The 27,754-nt window shown below is 38.8% G+C and overlaps 3 protein-coding genes and 1 long non-coding RNA gene across 6 annotated transcripts in view; 3 read left to right on the forward strand and 1 right to left on the reverse strand.

The window, feature by feature from the left end:
• The window catches only part of LOC138030298 (uncharacterized), a 34,535-nt gene extending 27,129 nt beyond the window's left edge, over positions 1-7,406 (forward strand). For both annotated transcript variants that reach the window (XM_068878204.1, XM_068878202.1), the window contains exons 16-23: positions 187-297; positions 1,254-1,441; positions 1,861-1,983; positions 2,521-2,591; positions 3,161-3,201; positions 5,167-5,263; positions 5,630-5,729; positions 6,184-7,406. In XM_068878204.1, coding sequence (XP_068734305.1) covers positions 187-297; positions 1,254-1,441; positions 1,861-1,983; positions 2,521-2,591; positions 3,161-3,201; positions 5,167-5,263; positions 5,630-5,729; positions 6,184-6,222 — 770 coding nt within the window. In that variant the 3' untranslated portion in view covers positions 6,223-7,406. The remainder of the gene's footprint in view (positions 1-186; positions 298-1,253; positions 1,442-1,860; positions 1,984-2,520; positions 2,592-3,160; positions 3,202-5,166; positions 5,264-5,629; positions 5,730-6,183) is intronic.
• LOC138030300 (uncharacterized) overlaps positions 1-14,282 on the reverse strand; it is a 46,691-nt gene extending 32,409 nt beyond the window's left edge. The window contains exons 1-2 of one of the 2 annotated variants that reach the window (XR_011128065.1): positions 14,129-14,282; positions 4,208-4,441 (exon numbers count right to left, since the gene is read on the reverse strand). This is a non-coding gene — a long non-coding RNA (uncharacterized lncRNA). The remainder of the gene's footprint in view (positions 1-4,207; positions 4,442-14,128) is intronic. The other variant, XR_011128064.1, reaches the window with a different exon arrangement.
• Positions 9,772-13,486, forward strand: LOC138030299 (abnormal spindle-like microcephaly-associated protein homolog). The gene is made up of 2 exons (XM_068878205.1): positions 9,772-10,021; positions 12,338-13,486. Exons 1-2 carry the CDS (start codon positions 9,859-9,861, stop codon positions 13,345-13,347), a joined length of 1,173 nt encoding a protein of 390 aa, XP_068734306.1. The 5' UTR covers positions 9,772-9,858; the 3' UTR covers positions 13,348-13,486.
• A 2,639-nt stretch (positions 14,283-16,921) lies between the features above and the next one.
• LOC138030301 (soma ferritin-like) lies at positions 16,922-27,737 on the forward strand. The gene is made up of 8 exons (XM_068878206.1): positions 16,922-17,053; positions 19,472-19,564; positions 19,653-19,695; positions 20,405-20,523; positions 20,812-20,904; positions 21,586-21,639; positions 23,023-23,148; positions 26,926-27,737. Exons 1-8 carry the CDS (start codon positions 17,051-17,053, stop codon positions 27,085-27,087), a joined length of 693 nt encoding a protein of 230 aa, XP_068734307.1. The 5' UTR covers positions 16,922-17,050; the 3' UTR covers positions 27,088-27,737.
• The last annotated feature ends 17 nt before the right edge of the window (positions 27,738-27,754 follow it).

Here is a 27,754-nt window from a genome sequence, read left to right on the forward strand (position 1 = left end):
CTTGGCCAAGCTAAGAAAGGCTCTCCTGGCAGGGTGAACTAAGCAATGGCGTGTTACAAAATTCTTTTTAACGGTAAATTGGCCCCTCCTCGGTCTGTTGCTTCAAAATACTTTCATTACATAATACACTCCCTTACACTAACATATTTCTAAGTTACTCATGAACTGGGAAAAAATTCATTTCAGATGAAGCGAACGACCGGTGTCTAAAAGACTTCCTGTCTGAACTCAAGGTTATGGAGAACTTGTCACCACATAAACATGTCATCCAGTTATTAGGCTGCATAACTGAATCAGGTACAAATTAGTCACTAGTAAACACATCTTTTCATTCAGTTTCCCGTTGTTGTGTTGCGATTTCTTTATGTGATTGATAAGATTTTGAAGCTGTTCGTTTGAACTGAAATAAATAATAACTAGTTAACTGGTTAAACCATTTGGGACACTTACACTGCCTTTTGTCAAAGAAAAAAATTACATCGTTTCTGAACAATGCTCGAGGTCAAGCACTTGCGAAACGTGCTGTGCTATGGGTTGAAATAATCTACCAAAAAGGTATGAAAGGAGGTGTGTCCCGAAATCTTGATTTTAAGGTGACGTTATCAAAATTAAAAAAATAAAGAATTATCAATCCTTTTGAGGTTTTAGTTTAGTTATTTGTTAGAACAACTGAAGACTTATCTTTTCACAAATTTTCAGTTTGATACGGTTTTTCGTCTTGTGATAAGGCAAGGTTAAATTTCTAAGCTTTTGCGTGACACGATACTAAAATTGCGGCCGAGAATGTTATCACATACTTTAAAAGAGTAACTTATCCGCTGAGATTTTGCAATCTGCAAATTTTGTATGAGAATAAGTACTCATTTAGATGTTTATGAACCCTCAGAAGACGACTGCAGGCTTTTTTATAGCAAAACTCGATGACATATGTTTTCAAATATCTTCCGCACGAAATATCGCACAGACCTGAACCTTTGCGAGACTGTTTGAATATTCATCTTCTTTTATCTCTTCGAATCTCGACTTTATTTCGAATATGAATGGTTTTGATGATGGTCCCTATTACACAGTTTTCCTCAGTTGCGGTCCTCTAGAAAACAAATCAAAGCGAAAATGCCTCAAAATACTTAAAAATCGATACCAGGCAATACACGTATTTTAAAAGAGCTGATGCGCAAGAGATGCGCCACAAATGATGTCATTTTTAGCAGTAAGGAGAATAGACCACATATTTATTTTTGTCTATTTTACAGAGCCCTTCTGCATTATCACGGAGTTTGCACCTTATGGAGACTTACTAGGCTTCTTGAGAAAGAAACGTGGCTTAGATGATGGTTACTATGATATTGATCACCTTCCAAGAAAAAGCCTTACGAAACACCAATTGATGAAATTTGCTTGGGAAATAGCTGATGGAATGGCGTATCTGAGCTCAGCAAAGGTGTGTTACATTCACCTGGTTTCGAAATAACATTTGTTCTTGACTATCTAATTTTTTACAAAACGGAACATTTACTGAACTCGACACTACCAATCTTATGTATGTAGTAAATATTTGTATAGTGCCTTTGGCCTGTAAGCATCGATTTAACATTGTAACTACTACAAATTATCGTAAAAAAAAAATGCAAAGTTATTAAGTCGACTGCCTTTTCACAGAAAACGGAGCACATTAAGCAAGGAATATTGAGACGTTTAGTTTGTTCAATCCATCTCTTGTGAAACTTACTGCAACAAATCCAGTTCTGCCCATCACAGAAACACATTGATGATCATGTATAATATTGGAACAAAATCTGCATTTAGTTGTGAAATAGGTCTTCATTATTTTAAATGCCTCTTTTTACCACTACGTTTCAGATTGTCCACCGTGATTTAGCAGCCAGAAATGTATTACTCGGTGAAAATCTAACATGCAAAGTAACAGACTTTGGACTGTCACGAGACATCCGAGAAAGAAACTTTTACCAAAAAGACACAGGGGTAAGATAACTGGCTTTTAGTTTCGTCACTTACGATATCCGATAAATAAACTGCAAAGGTTAATAGCAGTGACGGCAATAAGGGAGAGGGAGTGGGTGGATGAGTTGGAGAAGAACAAGAAAATCTGTGTGCCACACTTGAACCAAACCGACTCATTGCCAATTTTGAAAATTGCACTTGCTCCCGCAAGGATAAGCAGATCCCACTCATAGCAAGCTGAAGGAGCCTAGAAGTGCGACTATTATGTACTATTTCAGTTAATTTAGCGTTCTCTCGTGCATCCAAACAATCCGACAATGACATCTATGTTGTCATGTCATTGCACTACAAATTTGGTTCTTCAATGCCACTACACTCCTTTCGACATTTTCAGAATCCCCACTGTCACTATCTCATTGCAATACAGACATTACAAGTTATTTTCAGTGAAATCTCAATGAGCTCATTTGAAAATACTTGCAATCTGCCACTGGAGTTTTGACAGAGAAGTTAGAGAATGGTTGTAAATTATTTTCCTATTTTTTTCAAATATCTCAGGGTTGTCTACCGGTGAAGTGGACAGCTATTGAGGCCCTGTTGCACGGCCGTTACACCACCAAGAGTGACGTGTAAGTAAAGCATCAATATTCTCTTGATTCTAAGAAATGACTATCCTTGAACTGCAATTGGCTGGCATCCGAATTCTCTAAAAAAACGCGGTGTCTTACGATGACTTTACCACAGCTTGAATTTGTCATCAAACAAATTTATTATCGACATCGCATCGCGTAGCCATTTCATGCAACCCAAGAATTTTAAAGCAAAAAAATAATCTTGAATTTGTCATCAAACAAATTTATTATCGACATCGCATCGCGTAGCCATTTCACGCGACCCAAGAATTTTAAAGCAAAAAAATAATCTTGAATTTGTCATCAAACAAATTTATTATCGACATCGCATCGCGTAGTCATTTCACGCGACCCAAGAATTTTAAAGCAAAAAAATAATCTGAAGGCATTTACCCTTGAAACAATGATATATCACCAAAGAGTGACAAATATAGTGGCAGCTAGATACCCTAATCCTTGTGAACAATGTACGTGTGCGTTCTTCTATCGCCCCGCAGAATCCATGAACAATGAAACTATTTCCTCGGGTTTATCGTCCTTATCTGTTTTTATCCTTTAATTAATAGGTGGAGCTTTGGAGTGGTGCTGTTTGAGATAGCCACCATTGGTAAGCAAAGAAAGGCGTTGCCTTTTTGTGATTTATACTCTTCCAAAGAGAAACTAACAATCACAGTGGATTTTTTTATGATCTCCGCAAAAATTTACAAAGAGTCGACTTTTATCAGATATCGTCTTGAAATTTGTCGAGTCAAGAACAAGAAAATCACCGACACATTTTCTGTTTAACTTGTGCGATATCATCGACACCTTGGTATGTACTCGGGAAATTTCCTGACCCACGAAGAGGTCAAAAGCAAGTTGATGCAAGTTTATAACCATTTCATCATTCAAGGTCACGGCCATGGTATTTCAGTTTAAAATTACATGTCACTTGGCACACACACACACACTTTTAGCCCACAAACATTATATGCTATCTTTTTGCCGGCGTTTCAATCATATTACTGATACGAAGAAATTTCGCTACCTTTAACGCAACCGAACAAAGTCACTATTTCAAAAAGTTTCGATTACGTTATTTCGTTACGTTATCTTTAAGGGCGCGTAGCGATTTAGCCTGTTCCAGGCTCTCAGATAGTCGAGAAAACGAAAAGAACTGCGTGTGAAAAGCGTAGCGATTTAGCCTGTTCCAAGCTCTCAGATAGTCGAGAAAACGAAAAGAACTGCGTGTGAACTCGCTTTTCACACGCAGTTCTTTTCGTTTCCTCGACTATCTGAGAGCCTGGAACAGGCTAAATCGCTAGGCGCCCTTAAAGATAACGTAACGAAATAACGTAAGTATTCGACTTGACATTTTTGATGACCGCTAATGGGTCGCTAATGCATGGTGTAAAAAGCAAGACGAACACACGAATGACAATGAGTTACAATGTTGAGACCTTAAAGCAATGTCAATGAATCCGTAGAAAAAACTCCTTGGAGACGTTTCAGCAATCACAGTTTTTTTAGCACAAAATTCCTCTGTTCTTCTTGTAAATGAGCGGAAAAGTATGCTTGCAGTTATGTTGAGTCGAAAACCAACAACACTGATACAGTTAAAAATGTAATCATACCTACGTCTTCGTATGGGCTCTTCTTAAAGTTCTCCAATCTCTAGCAAAGTTACATCATTGAAGAAGTTTTCCTAGTTTCGTCAACTTAATACTCTCTCAGTTCTTCCAGTGTGAAGCACATTTCTTGCCAAGCAACATCTATCGTTCGTACAACATTCTCTGCAATTTTTTTTTGTCGGGAAGAAAAATCTTGTGAAGCGAGAACCATCCATTTGCTACGTGACGACGCTTGCTCTGCAAATGTCAATGCAGAAAGACACGTTTAGAAAGCTTTACAGTTCAAAGTCCAATTCCTGCCTTAATTCTGACAGACAAAGTATGTTTTTGTTGTCTTGTTTTGTTTTAACCCCACGTGAGTTGAAAAACGGAAACCCAAGATCGACACAAATTTGGACTTTGTATTTCCAGACCCTCACTGGGTCTTGTGATTTTGTGACGTCAAATCCGCGCTATTTTGGCAACTTGATACAAACAACGTTGTCACGGGACGTTCGACCTTTCGCGAAATCGAAATCGATCATTACGGCGAATTCGACATACTTGATTCAGGCAATGTTTATGATATCCTTAAGGCGACTACAGAATTTGGAAGGAGAAATCGAAATGGTTTGATATGGAGAAGGGAAAAACAAAATCACGATGTTCCTTCTTGAACGGGAAACGCTTTTAAAAAGATTTCATTAAACAGAAAAGAAAACAAGAAAACCACTTTGGCTTAAGCTTTTGTTTTCCTTTGGCAAAAAAATAACATTGTTAACAAAAGTCCTAGGTTATGGGCTTCTCAGGACTGTAAAGGATTAATAAAAACCTCACTTTGTATTTAATTACCGATTAGTGTGAATAGTGTCTATGGTCTTTTGGACAACTGAGCTCTATTTTTGGAAGTATTAGGTTTTTTTAAAGCTTGTGTAATACTTTTCCACACTTGTGATAACCCTAAATTCCTTTCTTTATCAAAGGTGGCAGCCCCTACCCAGACATAGAAGTATTAGAGCTGATAGACAGATTGGAGTCTGGCTACAGGATGGAAAAACCGAGCCTTGTACCGGATGAAGTGTGAGTGTGATAATTGCCTTACCAAGATAGAAATTTTCGCTTATTCTGCATTACCCGAACAGACAGGCCTTAGAAGATTAGAATTTGCTCCTTATTAATCTCTTTAAATTTCTAAAATCCCTTTGAAATATGCTTGACTTCCGGGGACATTCTTGAAGAGAATAAAATAAGAAAATAGACCCCCACCCCCTTAAAACAAATCAATCCGCGCGCGCGCAAAGCGTTTCTTGCGATTTTTGCTATCACTGTAATTGGAGAAGGGGTGCTCTCAATTTATCAATTGAAATGTCCAAGAAACTTGCAAACTACCAGCGCTGACAAGGGGTTTAGTCACTCATCATAATTTATGTTCTTGGTTTATTACAGATATGCTCTTATGCTCTCCTGCTGGAACGAAGAACCGAACAAAAGACCGACATTTGCGCAACTAAAAACCGACCTGAGCCAAATGGCAAAGAAAACTCAGGTAATGAATCTGAATGTACTGTCTGAGTATTGCGCATGGCTTGGTAGCCTGTGCCTCCATTAGGCTGACTTGTTGATTAATATCGTGAAGCAGGAGCCCTGCGTGAAGGCAATAGAATATCCCATTTGGTTACAATTGTCCAGTAGTCCAACAAAATTATCAAAACAAAGACGACTGATAAAGTAAATTGGCAACTTTCAGATTGACTTGTTTGGGGTAAGGCGTCATACATGAAGAAAGACGCTTTAGCGAGATAACCATATCTTCATTTTGGTGTCAACACTTGATTTGCCGATCCCTTTGCGAACCGAAGTTGGTTGTGACGCTCACGCAGTCCAACCCCAGTACTCCAAGTTTTGTGGTCCGTTGTTTGCAGAAAGAAGAGGCAGCAACGAGCTCACGTAAATTTGCAGTTCATAATTGAACCAACCAAAGTTGTCTTTCTTGTTTTCAGGGTAGCATCAACCTAAAAGCTTTGCCAACACCCTCTTAAAAGAATTCAATCAAGCTCACAAAACCAGATGGAAAAGAACTGAAAAAAAATTGTGATATTTAAAACTGGATTTCCATTGCACTTGGAATAATACCCAACGAATTCAAACTAAAGGAAATGAAATTACTCTGGCAAATCAAGAACAGATGAAGACAACAACCAGCCAATCAGCATTCCAGCGAGCTATGAGCGGTAAAACCGTGCAAGCAGGTCGCAGTTGATTTCGCATCTCATTGGCAAAGAGTCTCATCCAATCGTCGTCCAAATAAGAGAGGCAAACAGGCAACGGTGGAGGACTGAAACTCCAAAAACAAACTTAAATTCTTTCTGAAGGTGTTTGTACATAAATTCGAGTGTACAGAATTGGCCGTCATTCTTGTGGAGCGGCTTGGAGAGCAAGATAAATGAATACCTCAAAAGGAACTATTGTACATACGAAATAACGAGTAATTGTAGATCGATTGCCTAAAACAGGTTCAACTTAAGGTTAATGCGATTCGATTATTATTTATGCACAGGGTTGGTGGTATTTTAACTTAAGAGATTTAACATGGGGTTTGGTAGAAACAAGAAATGTTCAACTCTCGTCATGATATTCTTAAGAGTAAGTGTACAGAAAGTGTGTGAATAAAAGAACTGATGGACAATTTATTCGATGATACAAATCAAAATGAACGTGCTCAATTTTCATTCAGTTTTCATTCAAGTTTTAACTCACATTTGTCAGAATCCAGTGAAATTTTAAGGAAAAACTCAGACGGGTTTGGTAGTTATTACTCTCTTGACTGTAAATATAATGCTTGGTAATATAATTAATGTGACAAACTTATCAGTTTCGTATTTAATTAGGAAGTTCAGCATTTTTTAAGGAGTCTTTATCAATAATAATATTAATGATAATGATAATGATAATAATAATAATAATAATAATGATAATACTAAAAATAATGATGATGATGATGATGATGACGATGATAACTTGCAAGCAGGTTTTTCGCGAGGCAGGCGACAAAAAAGCAGGGTTGCCTTGCAAGGCTGTGATGATAAAGACTTGTTAGCTGTTCTTCAGAGATTGTAAAATACTGATACAACAAGAGCTAGAGAAACTTGTCATTTAGGTACCAACACATTTGCACAGTATTTTGATCCGAGTAAGTTAATGAAATAAAATTATTTATGTCTGTTACTTTTTTGCCAGTGTGATCATTTATTCAATATTATTCTACACAACAATAATGGTCAAAAATATTTTTTCCCTGGTATCGCGATGAAACAGAATTGTTCTTTAATCTATGCTGCACAAATGTATGCAGAAAAGAAGACACGTACCCAGTCACCTACTTCCAGGGGCCTCTGAGAGGGAGGGGCTGAAGGAGGGGGGGGGGGGAAGTGGAGTGGCTATAGCCCCCACTTTTTTCCTACGGTGTTGTTTTCTCCTAAACCTCTCAACCCTCCCATAACACTTCCGTACCTAAATCGCTACCCGCCGCCTGAAAACGTTCTTAACCAGGAGCCCATGAGTAGGAGCCTCCATATGCACTATATCCTTGAGTCAACTTTTGCCCGTATCTTTCTATTTTTAGAACCAACCCTTCAGCAGGAGACTGACGTTTACATCAATTTACATCAATTTGCACAATTTGCGTACATTGTTTTTGCTATTTTTGTCTTCGTTAGACAATGAATTTATTCTGATTGGCTATTTTAAACAGCGCGTGCAGTGCCGAACAACTCGTGGCGTTCTAAAAATAGAAATATACGGGCAAAGGTTGACTCATAGGGCCTGTATGGGGAGGCAAGCTCCAGACCTACTGATGGGCTCCTGTCTTAAGATGTTCTAAAGTTGTGTGGTACTAAGTTCGACTACAAACCGATTTGTTCTTCAGTGCATCATTCAAATGGAAAACCACTTTGTTTCTTAAAGTATTTGTGTTAACTGTCCTGTTACACTACAGGTTTAGGTTTCTTTTATCTTTATTTATGCTACTCACAAACACAAACAAAAAATGACATTCTTAACTGACCCGAGGTATGTTTTTTTTTAAATTTTGAGTACATTCCCCTTTAAGTTTGGTTTCTCTATCTGCCGCTACATGTTAATAGGACGATATTTGAGTAACATTTACTCAATAATAAGAACATCATTTCAGTTTACAATATTGGCTATCCCTTAGCTACAAAGTTAGTCGAGGCGGGGAAAGTCAAGAGCGATAACACATTAAATTATAGTAATAACGAATTTACAAAACAGAAATAATGATGATATGCGACCTTTGATTTGGTCCAGGGTTCATTAATGCTTTGAACTTGAGTGAGGCTCCAGCACTTGGCTAAGTAGCTGACTTCTGGCTGTTATACACAATTGTGGTCTCATTCACACAGAAGCCCTTCCAGCTAATCCTGCCAAGCCGACCACATGCTGGAAAGGTCAGACCACAACACCGGGAACACTGTCCCCTACTCTTTTCGAATAGTGTGTGGGATCTTTAACGTCCCACCGAGTTAATGAACAAGGGTTGTGAGACGGGACCTCCGGCTTATCGTCCTTATCCGAGAAGACTACAGAGTCTAACCATTTGCAGATGTAATTACAAAGGCAGCACTTTCTCCTCAGTTATTTAAAGACCCTGAACTCACGACCTCCCGCGTGACAGCCCGGTGCTCAACCAACTGAGCCACCGGTGCGCGGTAGCTATATTAGAGAGACACGGTGGAATAACTGCGCCCAGACTCTGGGAGGAAGCTCTTGGAGCAATGGGATTGAGGGAGGGGGAATTAAACACCGAGTGGACTCCCGGATGCAACCTTCGAGAAAAAAGACTTCTCAGGTTGGATGTTGAGTTGCAACTTTGAGTTTTGGTGGAGATTAAACGTCAAGGTGTAAAATTGAATGTTGAGTCTTTTGAAGTTGAATGTTGAATTGTGAGGTTAAAAGTTCAATGATGAAGTTGAATGTTGACTTTTTAAGGATTAAACCACTGCAAAAACCGTGTACGATCAAAACTTGCTCTACGTTGGATCAAAATAGATCGTGACCACACCATAAAAAACTTTAAAATAGAAAATATCCTGCAAAGGTTGGTCAAGACAACGTGAACATAGGCGTTGTTGCTTGCAATATTTCGGCTGGCCAACACCAGCCTTCTTCAGAATGTTCTTCTTGAATGTTGAGCCTGGGATTGAACGCCATACCCCGCAGGTTTGGCCATGAACACAATCAGAGCATGTTGTCACGCCTAAAAGTACTCAAGCGTGACTAAACGTTTGACGGGTCTGACCGAAAAGTCAAAACGTGAGTGAGTAGACAAAATAACAAAATTGTTATTTGCATGAACTTCTTAACAGTCCCTGTGAGGATAAAACCTACATAGGAAAAGTAACTCAGTCATTCATTTGTCCTACGAAAAATAGATGAGTCTCAGGAAATGTTTCTAATAAGGCGAAAGTTCGAGATGTCAATTGTTCTGTTAATTAAAGTCCAATAGCACCACTTAACACCAAAACAATGAAATTGAATATAAATGTTGGTTGCCAAAGCGACGAAGATTATGTTCCCATTATCCACTGGAACGTGCTTGTTTCGTCAAGATCGAAGATTGGCATCAAGCTTTGGAACAGAGCAGATGTTAAACGAAAATGGCAGGAAAATTTAACGAACTCGAACTCAAGCGTTTGACAGTTCCCAAGGGTTTTAGAAACCTTCTGGAGGGATTGACAACGGAAATTTTGCGTTCGAACCCGAGCGATATCTACACGTTTGCTGCGGATTACTTCAAATCTAGGCTACGCGAGAGACAAGGTGGGAAGTGTTGATATATTTCAGTCTTCGCTCGATAGCTGCTAGGGATTTCAAGGTGAACATTTTATTAGGATAAAAAGAGGTTGAATAGAGCGAAATAGTTGTCAGCAACTTCATGGTACACGGAAACATCGTGTCACAAAATCTAATGGACTGATCCAAAAATTAAACACGAAAATATGCCACATACGATTGATTGCTGTCGTATGTACACTTTCCCGCATTATGAAAACAAGAATATAGTCAATCGCCCAAACCTAAACCCAAACTTCGCGTGAAGGGCTGTTCTGCTGCGATAAACTTACCGCAAGATTTTAAGCGGCAACCAAAATGGCATGAAAAGGGCGCGAAATCCATTTAATGAGCGATTTACTCTAATGACAAAATTCTAAAGGCGTTGTAACTGATGACTGATTTGCTTTCAACAGAAAAACGTTGTTTCTCTACCTTCGCGACAGGAGTATCAGTTTTTAAAAACCACTTTCTTTGAAATCTGTGGCTTGAAACAGCGTGAGATTCATCAAGAGTCTGTCAGAGACAAGCAGTCTGATTGTGCAATATGTAAATGATCTAGGTTTGTGGGAAAAATCAACTGCCTACAGGCTGTGGTATCCTTTTTCAATTCGCCAGAATTCAATCCCAAAAACGTCACTTGAGCTCTACCCGCGGTCCAAGCGGGTGTGATTAATTTTTTGGAATAAATAGGTTAGCTTTGATGTACAGAAACGGCTAATACTTAGGATCAAACAATAAATGCAGGAAAATCCAAAAAGGTTATTCAAGATAAATTACTTTCTGGGCCTTGAATTAGACGGTGAAAGATGTACACCTTTCCGCTACTGCTGTAACCGTGACACCGTTTTATAGAGCCAAAACAAAGATATTGATAGCCGTCTTGGCGTATCTGTTGAATTCGTTTACTTCGCTGAAGGAAAACGTTTTATTTTGCTCGGAAGACAAAATGCTGTCGACTTTGCCTGGCGCGCTTCAAGTTATAAATTACACGGGATTACTTCATTCAAATAATAGTTTCTCCGGATTTGCTTCAGAAATGGTCAGTGATTAAATTGTCTAAATTAGATAAACAGCGAAACTCATACTGACATCGTCCGAGGAAATAATCAGCAAATGAAAATAACATCCCCTGTAAACCAGAGAAAGAAAGCATGGCATATCAAGAAAAGGAGGTGACGAATTTATATTAGATGAGCTTTTTCACTTTTTTTCAAATTAGCGCCATGATGTTGTAAAATCCAACGCTCGAGAGCCCCGATTTAAAGTTTAAAAGAAAAAGAATGGATTTTGAGCGACCAGCTTTCTGAAGGAACAGTATGAATCTGCCAAAAGATTTCTTCATGCATATTACGTATGCAGTGAGAAAAGCTTCGTCACCTGCTTCCTTCCGTATCTAGAACATGAAATTTGCATTAGAAAGCTTGCTTTAGCAAAAAGGTCACGGCGATTTATTGCTTGCTAATGAAATGGCCAATCCAACACAGAAAATAAAAACGAAAAAAAACTTAGTTCAAATTTACTTATCTGATCAGGAAGGGAAAAGTGCATTTATTTTATTCAAGTTTTTAGTTTCGAATTAGCTCATAAAATCTTGTAAGAGGACAAATACATAAGTTTTCTGTCAGTCATTCGTGTTACATCTGTATTATTCCACGTTCTTTTAAATTAAAATGCACACCAATCAGAAGACAAATTCTGCAAAGATGTCAATTAACGCGTCTTTGTGTTCTTCATTTTTAAACATTGACCAGGGAAACTCACTTGACCAAAAAGAAAATTGACAAGTTTGATAGATGTAAATATGAACACTCTCCTCTCAACAGGGTTTACGGGGCCACAAAATAAAATGATGGAAATATCCCAAAATCAACTCGGAGTCTCAACTGAATTGGGGAGAGGAGGGAGTGGACCCCCCAATCCTGTTTGATTTTTGCAGACGCAGCCACTGAAGATACACAGCGAACGGCCCAACAGAAGACGTCTTGAAAGGAACCCAAATACAAATTATATTTGACTTGCATTAGCGTCTTCTAAGCACCCTTTTACGGTGGCTGTCGCGTAACTGCTGCAAGACGAACAAAGCGACAAAGCAAACACCTAAGAATTACATAGCTAAATGACCAAGGTGTGTTTTGAGTCTCCTAATTTATAGGGAACGGAGGGCGGAAGCCGGGAGATAAAGGTACGGGAAGCGGGAGGTTCTGCCACCCCCCTGTGCTCCCCATCCCCCTCACTACAACGTGAGGCTACTGACCACACAACTGTGAAACGGTTCATTGTTAACGTTTTTTTTCTTTTCAGTGCGAGGATATGACGATTGTTTGTTGGGGTCGCAAATAGATGGGTATTACAGATACGAATCGTTTAGAGGAAGTCGAAAGGAGATTGATGCAGCTGCTACGAAAATCCAATCCACCTTCCGAGGCCACAAAGCAAGGAAAGAGACGAAGAGACGAAGGACAAAAGAAATTCTGCCTCCAGACCACGCTCAGGGTTCTGCGGTTAGCGTGTTAAATAGTCTTGGCGAGAAAGACCACGACGCGGCAGCTTGCATACAAGCTGATTACAACACTGGTAAGGAACTGAAGGCGCGAAATGAAGCCGCGACTAAAATTCAAGCTGGTTATCGAGGATACACAGTCAGAAGGGGATTGAAAGAAAAGCTCCTTGACAGCCCACATCTTCAGAAGATTGAAGAAGAGGGAATAGCTGAGATTAAGCAACTGAACGCCAGAAAGGACTCTGCCGAACTGTTGGACGAGAGAGAAGCTGCTGCTGTTAACACTCAGTCCGTGTTCAGAGGACATAGAACAAGAGAAGCAATTAGGGGTGGAAGACCTGCCGGAGATGATGGGATTGGTGTAAATGAGATGCAACAAAATGAGGCAGCCACCAAGATTCAATCGAACTATCGCGGCTACTACACCAGAAAACAGGTGAAAAACAAACACGAAGCTGCAACAAAAATTGAAGCGGCTTACCGAGGGCACAGAATCCGCGAGCTCCGGCGCACGCAGTCAGAAGCTGCAGTCAAGATACAGAGTCACTACCGTGGTTACAAGACGCGGCAACAGCTTAAAAAGCGTCATTCGACAAAAACGTTTCTCAAGGTGGCAAACGACGAAGAGTTTGCATTGCACAGAGACAGTCGGACTTCTTTCAGTATCCCCGTGGGACTGAAATTTGAGGGGCCCCTTGATGACGACAGTGACACAGAGATCGAGAAAATGGTGAATGATCTGCAGGCCAAGCAGGAACTTCAAGCACTCGAGGAATCCTCAGATACCGCTGATGGCAAAGGCGACAGTTGAATTTAAATTGTCACGAAAAGTTGGACTTCATCAGTAATTTAGAATTAGAACACTATCAAAGCAACTAATAGCACATGATTTGTCCATTGCTAGTATGGAACTACAAAACAAATATGATAAATAAATAGAATGAAAGAAATGGTAACATGTTCTGTCAATCTCTCTTGGTGACAGAATTTCCACGCGTGAAAAGGTTTGACAAACTTTTCAAGGGCACGCAAAGAGCAAATTAAGCCAAAAGCCTTTGAGAGACATTTCTGGGTTCCTTGTAATGTAAAAAGATTGTCCAGAGAGATGTTTTTGTCACCTAGATGAATTTGATCTGTTCGGATATCTTTGCTGAAAATTGAAGTGTCCGAAATTTTTAGGGAATAATGTCTTCATTTCAGAAATTTACTAGCTGAACGTTACCTTCCAGGGAACCATTTGCTCATCCGAAACTGCTAGGTGACCTTTTAAGTGCCAAAAATTGCAAAAATATTCCTTCCGAAAACGTAAGGGACCACTTTTCCCTGGTTGCCGAATCTTTTAGGAGATGTTTTAGCAAAGAAATCAAAAGCTGTTTGCAACGTAAAACCGAAATTCGTAGAACAGTTTGACTCTCCCGAACACATATTTCACCGACGGAAGATTATCGTTGGATGCCCCTGACTTTTTTCAAGTCAGTTTCAATCAGTTTCCATCCTTAAAACAGTGCTTAAAAAAACATAACGACAGTTTGTAAATGCACTAAATCCATCGTGCTCGGCACTTAACCGGTGCATCTTATTTCTGGACATGCCTGAGTCAACATGACTAATTGAGAAGCTCATCACAATGTTGAACCAAACCCAGCGCGTCCTTTCAATAAGACATCAAAGCATCAAGGAAAGAAGGAAATGACCAAAGAGGTCCTTATCTTGTTCTTTTCACAATTCAAAGCATCATATTTATGCGGTTGGTCTGACCTGTTGCTGCACATCACGTCATGTGACAATGGCTAACGCTGCAACTAGAATGAAAAACCAGAAGATCAGGTTTTCGTTCCCTTATAAAATCACCATGTCATTTTCCGAGTGCAGAAACAGCTGAAATCAATTATTCTTTAATCTTTGTGCAAAAAAGCATTACAAGCATCGTTAGCGCGTGTAAAGTTTAAAAGAACTTTTGCTGCAAACGAGGTTAGTCTGGCTGTTGCATAAAGAGGCCATTTTTGCATTCGTTCCATAACTTGTTAATAAAACTAGTTTGAAAACATGATAGAGTGTACCATGAGGAGGATTTGTCATTTTATAAGGTTCATGATGATGATGATGATGATGATGATGATACTGAATGTGGTTTAACACGATCAATACATTTATACATCGGACAACTTTTGATAAATGTCAGCGTGCAAAGGTATCCAGTCTAGAATCTCCAGTAAATCAATAGTTCGTTGCTATAGGTAGCTTTAACGCAAATGTGGACGCAAGGAGCTCTTCTCTGTGATCTAAAAACTCTTTTGATGTTCACTTTTGAGATCATACTCCAGACTAACCATGCACCGTCACGTAAAAATAGGTTTCATGGTTAAAATTTAAAACAATATACCCTTGCTAGCTGTCATTGAATGGTAAAAATGTCTGACAGATCGCAGGACGCCTGTGTGTTTGGCACGTTACTTGCAAATATATCGGAATATTGGTTAAAAGAAAGGTCTGGTCGATATAAAATTGAAGCAATTTATGGATTACCGACCTTAGATCGTTATCGCAAGACAGTCCCGAACATACATTTGGTTTTATCAGTGTTCAAATTAAAACTTGTTCTTGGACCCGTCACATAGTTTAGCAGTGTACTGGGAAGCAGTGAGTTCAGTCGATCTCACAATTACTTTACAAAGAATAACGTGTTGTATGTTGTAGCTTAATAAATAGGACAGGAAGAAACTGAACAGGAGTCGAAACTTGCAGCACTGCCCAAGAAAACATTTTTCGATCAAATCGCACGAAAAAAAAGACTAAATTCAAGCGAAACATACCATAAAATACGTCCAGCTTACATGACAAATCATAGAACGCGTAATATCTGACAGATCTAATAAAAATGCTTATTCATCGCATTTTTCTTTTGAACTACGGTTTATATGACTGTATGTTTTTTTACAATGGCGTTGACAAGTCGGTCAATTTCCGAGTTCATGTTTGCCTCTTCTTCAAAGCGAGTTTAAATGTGAAGTTTTTCTCATGAAAATTAGTTTTCATTCATATGTAACTGAGTATAATTATGGCCATCACAAAAACGTCGCAATAAGACTCGCTTTGAAGAGGAGGCAGACATGAATTCGGAAATGGCCGATGTTTTCTTCCTTTTTGGACTTGGGTATCTCAGGAAGCCACGGGCTGAAGAAACTCAAGACAATCGCGCAAAAATAAATCCTTCAAATTAACAAGAAGTCACATCGCCTTATTTTATTTACGCAATAAGTTTAGTTTTCTTTTCTTTTCTTTCCTCCAATCTCAAGAATGTAAACAGCATTTGCGAGGGTTTCAGACCTTCCTGAGGGTTTGCTGGCAGTACACTTGCAATCAGCCTTACAAAGGAAAATAGCCATGTTCGGTACTTTCATTACCAAATCCGGTACTTTGAAAGGCTATCGAAAACCCTGATTGAGTGCTGAAATTGTCGGAGAAAAACTCGAATTTATCTGAGCATTTCAATTGGTTTTTTGTTAAGTAGAGGGGAAAACCGGAGTACCCGCCGGAGAATCAGGGTAGAGATCCAACAAAACTCAACCCACATGTGATGACAAGTCTGGACATCGAACCTGCCAAATTAGTCGGAGACGAGTGCTCTCACCACTGCGCCATCCTTATTCCCATCTTCCTCCTTCTACCTGCTTTCCAAAACTTAAATTGTTATTGTGACAGTGTTAGCTGCCTATTTGGAGACAATTCCCAACAACACGGAAAACGTTTCCACACGACTATGAAATCACGTTCATTATTCATGAAGACTTTCACGGACTGGATGACTAGAGCCCTAAAGCGAGGAACGGAGAGAGACCCTGCACAGTGTACAGCGCGTAGAGGGGAGGCTACACTTGATTCAGGGTTTGAACAATCACGCTTCAAGTATTGAGTGCCACACACGTGACCGACAGACAAATTGGTGTTACGTAACGCCTGTTCGTTGTCGTTACGCATTTTTTGCGCCTTCAAAGCTATCTTTTTCCCTCCGAATAAAATGCGATTTATCTGACCATTCTTACGGCAAAGAATAACAATATGTATGCTTAATATCTTAAGGTTAATGAAAACGCAGGACGGAACTTCTGAGCCGTCGACTGACTTGTCTTTTAAAGTTATTCAATGATATCAATTAAAATGGCACAAAATATCACAATTATTGATCTTCCTCTCTAATTGTTACGGAACTGCACGTACAAATGGCTTAAATCTCGCTTTTACTTCGTGTAGTTAAATCTGGCTTTTACTTCGTGTAGTTAAATCTGGAAAACAGCAGGAAACTCACGTGTCAAAGATATGCACTGTCACATCATCGGAATAGAAATCTTTTATCCTATTGGTTAATTTAACCATCACTCACGTGACTCAAAGGAACCAAATACTGCTTAATTTTGGTGGTAAAATCACTTCATCCCGCCTAGCTTGCGAGAAATAATTCCGTCTTAAGGTTCTCAGATACAGTGTTTTCTAGGACCGACCAACCTTCTTTAAACATGGTAGGTACATACTTACATAATGTTTCACCGATAAGCTTTTTACTCTGCTAAGAATAACGTTAATTCTACCAATTCACTAATGTTAGCGCCAGAGCTAGAGATAAGACAAAGCTTTCTGGGTGCGCATTACGAAATTGAAATGTTTTGAATACGCACATTTTTATCAATATTATGCATCATTACACATTTTGAGCAAAAAATGTTCTCTAGCTGGAGATAAATAGATTTTATTCCTTATGTCTTGTCGGTCACGGTGAAACAAAGTTTAGCAATGCTCCGTTTCTAATGAAGCAGTTTAACCATGTCTGCTCCAGGCCAATTCGCGTATGTACCTCAAAGTACACTCACTTTCGATGGAAGGAGACGCTGCTCGATGGGAACATAAATTTCATCCTAGAGATGAGAAGGGACAACTCAAGCACATACAATAAGTCGGAAAAGTCTCAGATCTAACAGCTTGTAAACTGCTCAAATATTGAAAAGGACTTCTTTGAGAAAGAATGTCGAACTACGCAGATTAAGGCCAAACGTACACTTTCCTCTTCCCCTGAAATCGTGAGTATCGTCAGATTTTGCATCTCCCTTGCTGATTTATTCTTGGAACAAGCTATGTACAAATGCTGATACGAATGCACGCATTTTTCAATGTTTGCCTGTGTTAATAACACAGTTGACAGTAAAAACTTCATAATTGCATTTTACCCTCAATTCACAGATCAGTACATGCTGTACATGCGACAGCAGCTCTGTCATAAACTTGGACGGATAACAATTAAACCGTTCGTTCAAGTCAATGGATTTGATCCTGAGAAATGCCTTCGAATTTATAACAAATATAAATGTAATTACGGGTGACCAACACTACGGACATATTTACATTTTGTGTCCGAGGTGGCACATTTGAATAAATGAGCGTGAAGAGGTGAATCTAACAAAAAAAATATATGGTTAGGTGTTTTTGCAGTCTCTGAACGCTTATTAAAGCGGAAATTATTTGAGCCTCCAGTGGTGTTTCGGCACGAAATTTATATTCTACACAAGTGATCTGGCAACGTCACGTTACAGAAGGATGTTCTGAATGTTTTGCTAATAGAATGTAGACGAAAGGAAAGAAAAGGAACCTTATTTAAGTGTCTAGTCGTTTTAAGACTGAAGCACTAATTTGAGAATGTAAAGTGATATCTAATCTCTTGAAGAAGGAAATGTATCGTCAGGCACACATCACGAGATCATCAGCTAACATAATTATGTCACCCTCAGGAATGGAAGTCATCTTCGAACCATTTCCGCTACGCTAAAACAACATGCGTCGTTTGTTTACAGTAGGCTGCTACATCAAAAGGTGCAATAGGTGTCTCAGGTTAACTTTCAAAAACGCCGTTTAAAGAGTGAAATCCTTCTGGACCAATTCCATTGAAGCTTTATCAATTTTTGTATGCCGTTTTAGTTTTTCTGCCGAACAAAATCGAACTGACCGCGTCAATTTAGTTGGATTGCGTTCGGTAATCGAACTTAATCGACCTCACCGAAACGTTCCAGTTCGATTACCGAACCAAGCATCACTCGACCGATTAAGTGTTCCGGCAGTTTTGTTCGATTGACTACACCAGGTGCAATGTAAATGTCCCCCTCTCCCAGTTTGGAGTGGACTTTGCTACGCATGATGGAGTATGTAAGTTACAGAACGAGGATATGAGGGTTGCACATCGCAGTCACGTTGAAAGCTTTAATGCCATCGCAATTTTTGCGCTAGTTTTGAGCGAGCATTTTTGCTACGATTATGTAAAGCGGCTCGAAATGAGTAAACTGCAAAATCTGGAATTGCCTTAAGTTTACAATATGGAGTGCATGTCATTAATTAAGAAACTGCCAAGCCGAAAGGAGCCTTTAACTATGCTGTGGGTTAAAATCCGTTGGCAGTCGCTTCACGGATCTACGTAACGCAATCCCTTCTTGAAATAGAAGTTGTTGTTGTTGTTGAGCTATGTCACGTTATTTTAGGGTGTTTAGGGGAAATATTTCGTGAATCACCAGTTTAAAATTCGAAATACTTTTACTGGTGAAGTTATCGCTACATCACAAACAAGATGACTCTGAGCAACACGACCTTTTTATCCAGGCGATTTGCCATAAACTTGAAAGATGTTGGCCCGATTTTTTTTACGATTACCCAAACGCAGTCCATTTAAATCTTGCCAAATTCTGTCCATCCATGCTTCTCTTTACTTTTACTGTATGTCTTTTATGTTGTTCAACAATTTTAAGTGGTTATTGCAATGGTTCATTCTACTTTTTGGTAATTTTGAGTGTCATGAAATTACATCATTTTGCGTGACACAGCCCCCCACCCCCCCCTCCTTAAACATTCGTATTTTCATCTTTTGTCTGACAATGTGATCTCTCTCTTTCTCTTCACAGTTCACGTTGCTGATCAGTTTGTTCATTGCTATCCATTTTATTTCTGCACATAATCATGACTGCAGCCTTTCTATATATAAACATATATACCAGGTGATACATTAATGACAAATGACTATTATTCTGGCTTTTTCACGAGAAGATGTTCTTCAGAAACTGACAGTTGTCGGTCTTTCCCTAGGATAACAGCAGGTGGACATACCCCCATGAAAAGAATTATAATGGTAAGTTTATTTTATCTCCAGAATGCACAACAAAAGTATCAAACAGGACCCCAGTCAGTGTGGTCGCAGTCACAATGCAAAAATTCAAACGTAAAAAAGTTTAATTTAGGGCTTAAACGTCAGGTGCCTGACCGAATGCTGCAATCATTGAGGTGAAGTGTGTTTGGCTTAACCCTTTCAGCCCCGTGGGGTTGCCCATTGACGAGTAAAATCGTCTGGCGTTAGACAGAGTAAAATCGTCTGGCGTTAGACAGAGTAAAATCTATAAGTGGCACTATTGGGAGTTAAAGGGTTAATAGAGTTTGTCGACTTCATTCTTTTCGTATGGTGTCCATCTCTTGTAAGATTATGTATCAGCCTGATGTCTTTAACATTAGTCCGAATTGACACAGAAAGGTTTTTTTCCCCTGGGGGCTTCGGTTTTATGCTCTGACCAAAAACCAGATCTAGTTTAATTTCATGTGATTCAGTGATTTGATTTTATACGGTCTCCCCAATTAGAAGAATACTTGTGTTGAGCTAAATATGATTGATACTTTGATAAAGTCATCATCATCATCATCATCATCATCATCATCATCATCATCATTATTGTTAATTTAATTCAAAGTTCTTCTGCAAGAAATATCACAAGATAGTGGGACAACGAACAATTTATGACCTTGAATCTTTTGTAGACTTCCCCCCTGTTTTGTCTTTTTTTACACAGGATCAGAGGCAGCCTCAGCCCCCTTGCCGTTTATCGCTCCCTTCAAGAAAAACACGTCTGGAGAAATTAACAAGCAAATAAACCGCGAACTCTTTGCCCACTACAACTACTTATCAATGGTAAGGAAGCCATTAAATACTCTAATAGGCTTTTTCACTTTCTTATATCTGCTCAAACAATGAAAATCCTACCCCATCTAAAAGTAACAACTGAAATTCGCATATCTCTACCGTGGTCTGGGCATCTATCTCTCTCTTGTTACCGACTCTTTTATCTGTAGTGGAAGTTAATGACCAAAAGATCAGCAGCATGGAAAATAGCATTCAGTTGCATAGGGTTGCCAAGTTAACCCGACTTGTTGCACTTAATCATTTTTCTTATGGACTTATTTACTCTCATGTATCCAGGCCATGCATTTTGACCGTGATGACATCCACCTTCCTGGGTTTCACAAGTTTTTTAAAGAGTCAGCAGAAGAAGAAATGAAGCATGCGCAAATGGTAGGTCAACCGTTAAAAACTATTTCATTTTATTTGTGTGTCTGAAGTGCATTGTGTTTTTTGCTTGGATTCAAAATCAACTTTTGTTCAATATTACTTCTACTACCGCGACTGTTGTAAACTGTTTTATTTTTTAGAAACCCACACTTACACCATTAATGAACACATCATACACTACAGTGAACATTACAATACTAACCTTGGATAAGTATCACAATATGAGCGTGACATAAATCACAATACTACCAAGCTCTAATTGCACTAAATTACATGTTTTCTAGCATGACGAAAGTAAATAATTAATAGGCCATTTCCGAGTTCATGTCTGCCTCCTCTTCGAAGCGAGTCTAAGTGCGAAGTATTTGTTATGAAAATTAGTTTTCATTCAGATGTAAAGTAGAACTAATTACCATCATAAAAACATCGCTCTTACACTCGTTTTGAAGAGGAGGCAGACATGAACTCGGAAATGGCCTATTAAATGAATTAATAAATGAAAAACGACTTCTAGTACTTGATACATTTTTCCCCTTGATGTAAGAAAATGGTTAGTCTTACACATATGAGGACAGTTTAACACTTACAGAGTTTACCATGTCTAAAGCTGCACGACTTTATTCGTCAATGGGAGCCAGTCCACGAGTCAAAAGGCTTTAGGTTAATCTTTATTTTGACTTGCAGCTTATGAAATACCAGAACATGCGTGGGGGTCGTGTGAGACTTCACAACATCCATGTAAGTTGAGTTTTAAGCTTAACGCTATGTTCAGGCCTTAGAATACACCAGTGGCTGAGCTTGTCCAATATACATGAACTGAGACGGGTCGTCAATTGCTGTCTCAGTGTAGCTTCACTCATAAACACACACGTGCACTCCTAGGAATAGCCCTCAGTTATGCGTGATGACGTCTGACAAGCTGATTTCACCACCAAGCCTCCAATTCGAAAATCAAACGTGTAAATTTTAGCATTGAGCTGAATCCCAAGAGAACGAACTTGAAAAGAAAACCCACATGCAAACAGTATTGCATGTCCAGATGATGTGAATAATATCGTGCAAACAAGGCTTGGTGGTCAGTAGTCCATTTTACAGTTGTGTGCTTAGTTACCTGGCTTATGAATGAAAGTGAGGCTAGAGTTGACCTTGTTTTGATAGAAACCTAACTGCTTTTCTTACGTAAATTCGTACTAATTAGCATAACAACAGCATCATTAACATAAGAAAAGGAGGGAGGTCTGTATCATAACAGGGTCAACACCAGCCTCACTTTCATTTAAAGGCCAGGGGCCGGTTCTTGAAAGGTGTAATAACTCTATTCCAGGGATAAATGTGCCTTATTCCAGGAATAGCTATATCCACGGAATAACTAAGCACGCAACTGTAAAGAGGTCTATTTTTGAGCATATCACGTCATCATGCATAAGGCCTCTTGGCTTTCATGATAAAGTTAAAGATATACAAAGCGGACCCACACACTAAATATAGAACGGTTCTCTTCAGAACGATTGATTATCTCTTAAAATCAAATCACACAACCATCACAGCACAAAGGGTTGTACTCCCCAGAGTCTCTCATTTTCTGCTCCACACTGATAAAAGAACTGCTCAGTAGGTTTTTTTACCAACAAAGTAAATCATAGGATCCACCTTGCACAGTATAAAAAACAGCACCAACAGGCATCATTTCACAGTAACTTTCGTTTGAATGGTAAGACACTAGGATTACCACCTCAAGCTCGAAGCTTAGAACCATATTGAACAGGTATTATTAAAAACTCAAAAGTCATGCTCCGGTACTTTCATTTGATCGTCACAGTATAGAAAATAGCCAGAAACAACCTTGTAAAGTAGACTCAACATCACCAAAGAAAAGTACTGCTCAGCAGATGTCCTTTCAACGATCAAATGCAAGGATATGATAAAACACTCGGAAAACCACCAGGTACAGCATGGCAAATTTCACCAAAGAGGAGCACTTATTACTAGATTATAATAATTAGGATAATTTGAAACCACTACCGCAGCGCTGCTCAGTAGCTCACATTCTGGAGTCGTTTACATTTTAAAAGGCTGGTTATAACGTTCCCTTTCACCAAGTAACTTTGCTCTGTATCACAGACACCGTTTAAAAGCGAATGGGGGAATGGCTTGAGCGCCATGGAATGTGCCTTGGATTTGGAAAAAGAGGTGTACGAGGCTTTGTTGCTTCTGCACGAAGTTGCCGTACAAGCTAACGACCCACAGGTAAGAAGAAGAATTTTTGACAAATACACCCTAAGTTATTCCAAAATGGCTAACATTTTAGTATTTTTTTTTTGTTTGCTTGCAAATCAGCCCTTGTTGTCTCATTCAAGGTCAAATATTCTTTTGAATTTTAAGATTAAAGGGAACCTCCACTGAAACAAGGATTTCAGTTCAAAATATTTTACGTAATGTTTACAATTATTCGACCATTTTCCAATCGTACCGTATGTATCCGAAATAGACAAGTTTCAGAAACGCTTGTTTTGGTTTTCGGATTTTCCGGGCCTTGCCTTTTTAAGTAATTGTGCCGTACAATGATTGCTTTATTGTATTCACACAACGAGCTTTTGTTTTGAAACAATAGGGCAACCATTACACGTCACAATTATTCAAAAATGGCTGCGCCCGGGAAATTTGAAAACCAAAATAAGCGTTTTTGAAATTTGTCTATTTCGGATACAAACGCCTCCATTGTAAACATTATGTTCAATATTTTAAAGTTAAATTTTTGTTTTAGTGGAGGCTCCCCTTACGAACGAGGCAATATAATGCCGGCGGTTGTATATTGCCTGATGTAATAGCTGTCGCGAGGAACAATACGTCGAACCTTGGTTATGGGGTTCTCACGAACACTGATACAAGGTTGAGAAACTTACATGATTCAATTTACTTTATTCGCCCTCTTTGATTGATCACTCAGTTCTCGTGCATCTCAATATGCGATTAGCTGCCTATTACATCCTGTTTTGGCTTGATGTCAGATTATGTTGTATTTGGTTTTTTGTTTTATTTGTTACTGGCTTGCCAGTATGGCAAACCAGTTGGAATCTGTGTTTAGTTTCGTGTTTTTTTTATTTTTTTTTTCCGTGTCGGTAAAAGTCTTGCCTGTCACTCCCCTGCTAAGTAGTGGCTTTGTGCATAGAGTCTTGTCTGTGTATTTTGTTAGGTTTGAGGGGGCTGGGGGAATACGTAGATTTCCTTGGTGCACACAGATGAACGTTTAATTATTAAACCCGCAATGGCGTCGAAAGTCGTGGTAACGGGGATGGCGTTTTAGTGGAAAAAATATACCTTTATGAGATCAAGAATGGAACGTCAATTGGAATAACGAAACAGGCGGGGAAAATAAATATCTGGAATCTTAAAAGCGACGAGGGATGGTCTTCGAGAACAATTGCCGTCGGATATGAGAAAGTGTGTGTTGTTTCTAATCTTATTTTATAAACTGTGCTGGTATGTAGAACACTGACAGTAAGTGGGAAATTGAGTATAGGTGTAAAAGGAATCGAATGTCTTGAATGTATCACAGTGTTTACCGAAGTGGCATCTCATTTGTCTGGCAATTGGCATTTAATTTGCAGTCAAGCTGTACAGTTTTCAGGTAAAAAAATAATTGAAAATGTGACAGTGAAGAATTATTGGAAAGAAAGGTTGTTGTCTATTTTGTGCTTTGGAAAAGGTTCTTTAGGAAAGAGTTCAATCTTGAACTGAAAAATATATTTATTTGCATATCGTATGGTTTGTGAGACGGATTGTTTCTTGTTTGCACGCACGGAATTGGAATAGAAAGGGTTTTTTTTTGTCTCCAATAGCAAATATTTAGTTAGTTTCAATAAATTTCATGCTGGAAAAGGTTTTTGTGAGATGTTTCAACTGTTGTGATTCATTGTGCTGTGTAGTATTCGAGTTTAACTAATTTGCATAAGTGAGTTGAAATTTAATACGCATTAAATAAAGATGACAGGAATTTGTAGGCATGATTGTTCTGGCAAATGATTACAGCTGGCGATCGTTTTTAATTAAGGTCAGAAAAAGATTTCAGTATAGTCACTCTTGTGTAAAATGAAGTTATTGTTAACTTGAGAAAACAACAATAGGGTCGTTTATACGAGAGAAAATAAGCCGCGGCTTACTCTGGACGCGGCGTACATAATACGCGAAAGGAACTATTTATATGAGTATAAACTCCCAGGCCAGGATAAGCCGGGGCTTGAGAAAGCTGTGAACGTAGATTTTGCATCATTTATATGGGCTGTTCGCGTTTTATTTTCTCTCGTATAAACGGCCCTTATATTTCTTTAACTTTTTTAAAGAGAGAGATTTCGCGCAAATTTTATTTCAAGCTATTCAGTTGAAATATTATTTCTCGCCATTGGCTTCGTTTGCGTGATCATTTACTGGTGTTGACATTTAGGAGGTAGTTGTTTGGTTCTAAACGAGTAGGAATAAAACGACCAGGAATGAGCGAATTTTAGTGGGTGTGCGATAGCAACACGAGACAGGAGTCGAGAGATTCTAACGATAGACAGATACTAACTAACCCCTCCTGAAATGAACGAAGGGAAACAGGCGTTGGTGGTTTGTGTGAATTTATAGCACTAAGTGGATAGAAGTCGTCATGTTTTGATTGGGCAGCTTCAGAGACGTTCTTCTGAGGAAACAAGTTGTTAAAATAGCTAATTGTGATTGGAGAATTTCGATCCTAAGTATAATAAGTATGATAATGCCTTTTATTGACAGGCAAAACCATATGATTGAGCGTGATCATACCAAATATCATTTGTTTGCGCGATCAAGTTGTGGCGAAGTGTGTAGCCCATGACAGTATGTCGTTTGTGAGCATATTGCTTTTTGTTGTAAAAGCTTCTTCCTCGGAACGCTCAAATAACTCACTTATGCACACGCCGTTTGCGGTAGACCCACACTAAAAGATGCTGTTGAGCGATTGTTTTGGCCGGGGTTGGTCCGCAAACTGAAAGAAAGTTTATATGTTGAGAACAAATGTGTACTAAATGAACAAATATGTGAAAATCATGATATGAACTGCACTGCAACCAAATGCCAAAGGAGAGAAGCACAGAACTGTGAAAGTTTCCTGAAGAAGAAAGTTCCTGATCTTAAAGTTAGTGCAAGCGGTATCGAGTCGCAGAGATGTACGCCTAGCCGGATGCCTTTAGTTAAATTTTCGATTTTGCAATTTACTTGAACGTAGCAAAAATCTCCCAAAATGTTTGTCGCTGATCGTAACTTTTTATATTCTATATTCACGGTTCAAAATTAATGTTGTTTTCATGTCGTAAATATTTTATTCTCGATCGACAGTCCGGGAAACTTCCTTCTGCTCTTTCTGAAAACTGTGTATCAATATTTATTTGCTTTTTCATCAATATTTGTTTTGCATAAAGCAAGCTACCAGAATCTGTACCTTGCTGAGTTCGCATTTGTTAGCGTTAATAGTATTTTCGGTCAGATGTTTCTGGTTTTTATGAGGGGTTTATTGCTTTGGTCTCCCATCCCAACACTAACCCCGCGAAACAGGGCTTGACTTCAGTGAAGTTTAGTATTACAAAGTTTTCGGATGCTCATAGGGCACACTTGTGGTGAAAAGAAGTTGTGAGGGAACTTGAAAATTATCAACATGTCAGCCCAGAAGCCAATGTTTCTCGCTTCTCTTTTATTTGTTATTCTTCAGAGACTGGAATGCTGTATTTCAATACCACACAATTCAGTGCCTTCTGATTTTCTGTAGCACGTACCACAGGCAAGCCAGTGTATGCTTCATAGAAGCATCTAGTTTTCAAGTGTAATGTAAACTTCTGTTATGTATTCAGTAAAAGTAAATTGTTTAAGAAAAAAAATAAGAAATCAGTTTTATTCGTGACATGATTTCACAATATCTCTGACTTTGTCGCGCGTAAATAGGAAATTGCTTACGGCGCATGCACCAGCTGATTCGTTATTTACAGCTTTTGACTAATCAGCTTATTGGGTTTACAGTTACAAGACTTCTTGGAAGGAAACTTCCTTGGTGAACAAGTGGAGAGCATCAAACAGCTATCGAACTACGTCAACACCCTGCGGCGACAACAAGCAAGCGGAAACTATGTTCTTGGAGAATACCAATTTGATAAGATCACCTTAAAAGGCGGAGACGATTAGGCTGTATCCTGTATTAGTTAAAATCTCAATACCGTACAATCATGAAGCCATCCATTGGATTGGCTAAATACTACTGATACTATCTTTTGATTGAGTATCGAAATTGCGGCGGCTTTCAAAGCTTTATAATGAAACAATATTGGTGTGGAATCGGAGGTTGTAAGATTTCGCTTCCATAAACTCTAGTTTTCTGAGTGAAAGAAAAATCAATTCAGTGATACAGACTGTGATCAGAAAATCAATCGACGTAAAGAAAACTAAATTAAATAGACTGGAGATATTAGTTTAAGTTTTTTATTTATCAGGAAGGAACGAATTGGAAGCTAATTATCTTATATTTTATACACGCAACCTTTTTTGTATCACTGATTTGAAGCGAGGCATAGCTCAATGAAAAAAACAACTTCTCAATCGGACATGTCGTTGATTGTAATCATGTAAGGCACCTTTTTCAAATTTTAATAAAGAGAAACAATCGATCTTAGAGTACATTTATCTTATTAGATGGGTTGGTGTGTAGTATCACTGAGTATTTTTACGAGTTGTGCAAAGAACGAGTAGAAATACTCAGCGATATTACACAATGATGTTAATCATATATACTGGCATAAACAACTCTATCAATAAACGATGCTTTTAGAAAGGAGAAATTGGTTTTCTGGCGTGT

The sequence above is a fragment of the Montipora capricornis genome, chromosome 13 (genome assembly GCF_036669925.1).
Source record: "Montipora capricornis isolate CH-2021 chromosome 13, ASM3666992v2, whole genome shotgun sequence".
Classification (NCBI taxonomy): Eukaryota; Metazoa; Cnidaria; class Anthozoa; order Scleractinia; family Acroporidae; genus Montipora; species Montipora capricornis.

Excerpts from the sequence above, each read along its gene's own strand:
- LOC138030299 (XM_068878205.1), top strand. The coding sequence starts at position 9,859 with ATGGCAGGAAAATTTAACGAACTCGAACTCAAGCGTTTGACAGTTCCC. Across the intron at positions 10,022-12,337 it reads TAGGCTACGCGAGAGACAAG|TGCGAGGATATGACGATTGT; the intron begins GTGGGAAGTGTT and ends TTTTCTTTTCAG.
- LOC138030301 (XM_068878206.1), top strand. Across the intron at positions 20,524-20,811 it reads ACTACAACTACTTATCAATG|GCCATGCATTTTGACCGTGA; the intron begins GTAAGGAAGCCA and ends TCATGTATCCAG. Across the intron at positions 21,640-23,022 it reads TGAGACTTCACAACATCCAT|ACACCGTTTAAAAGCGAATG; the intron begins GTAAGTTGAGTT and ends TCTGTATCACAG.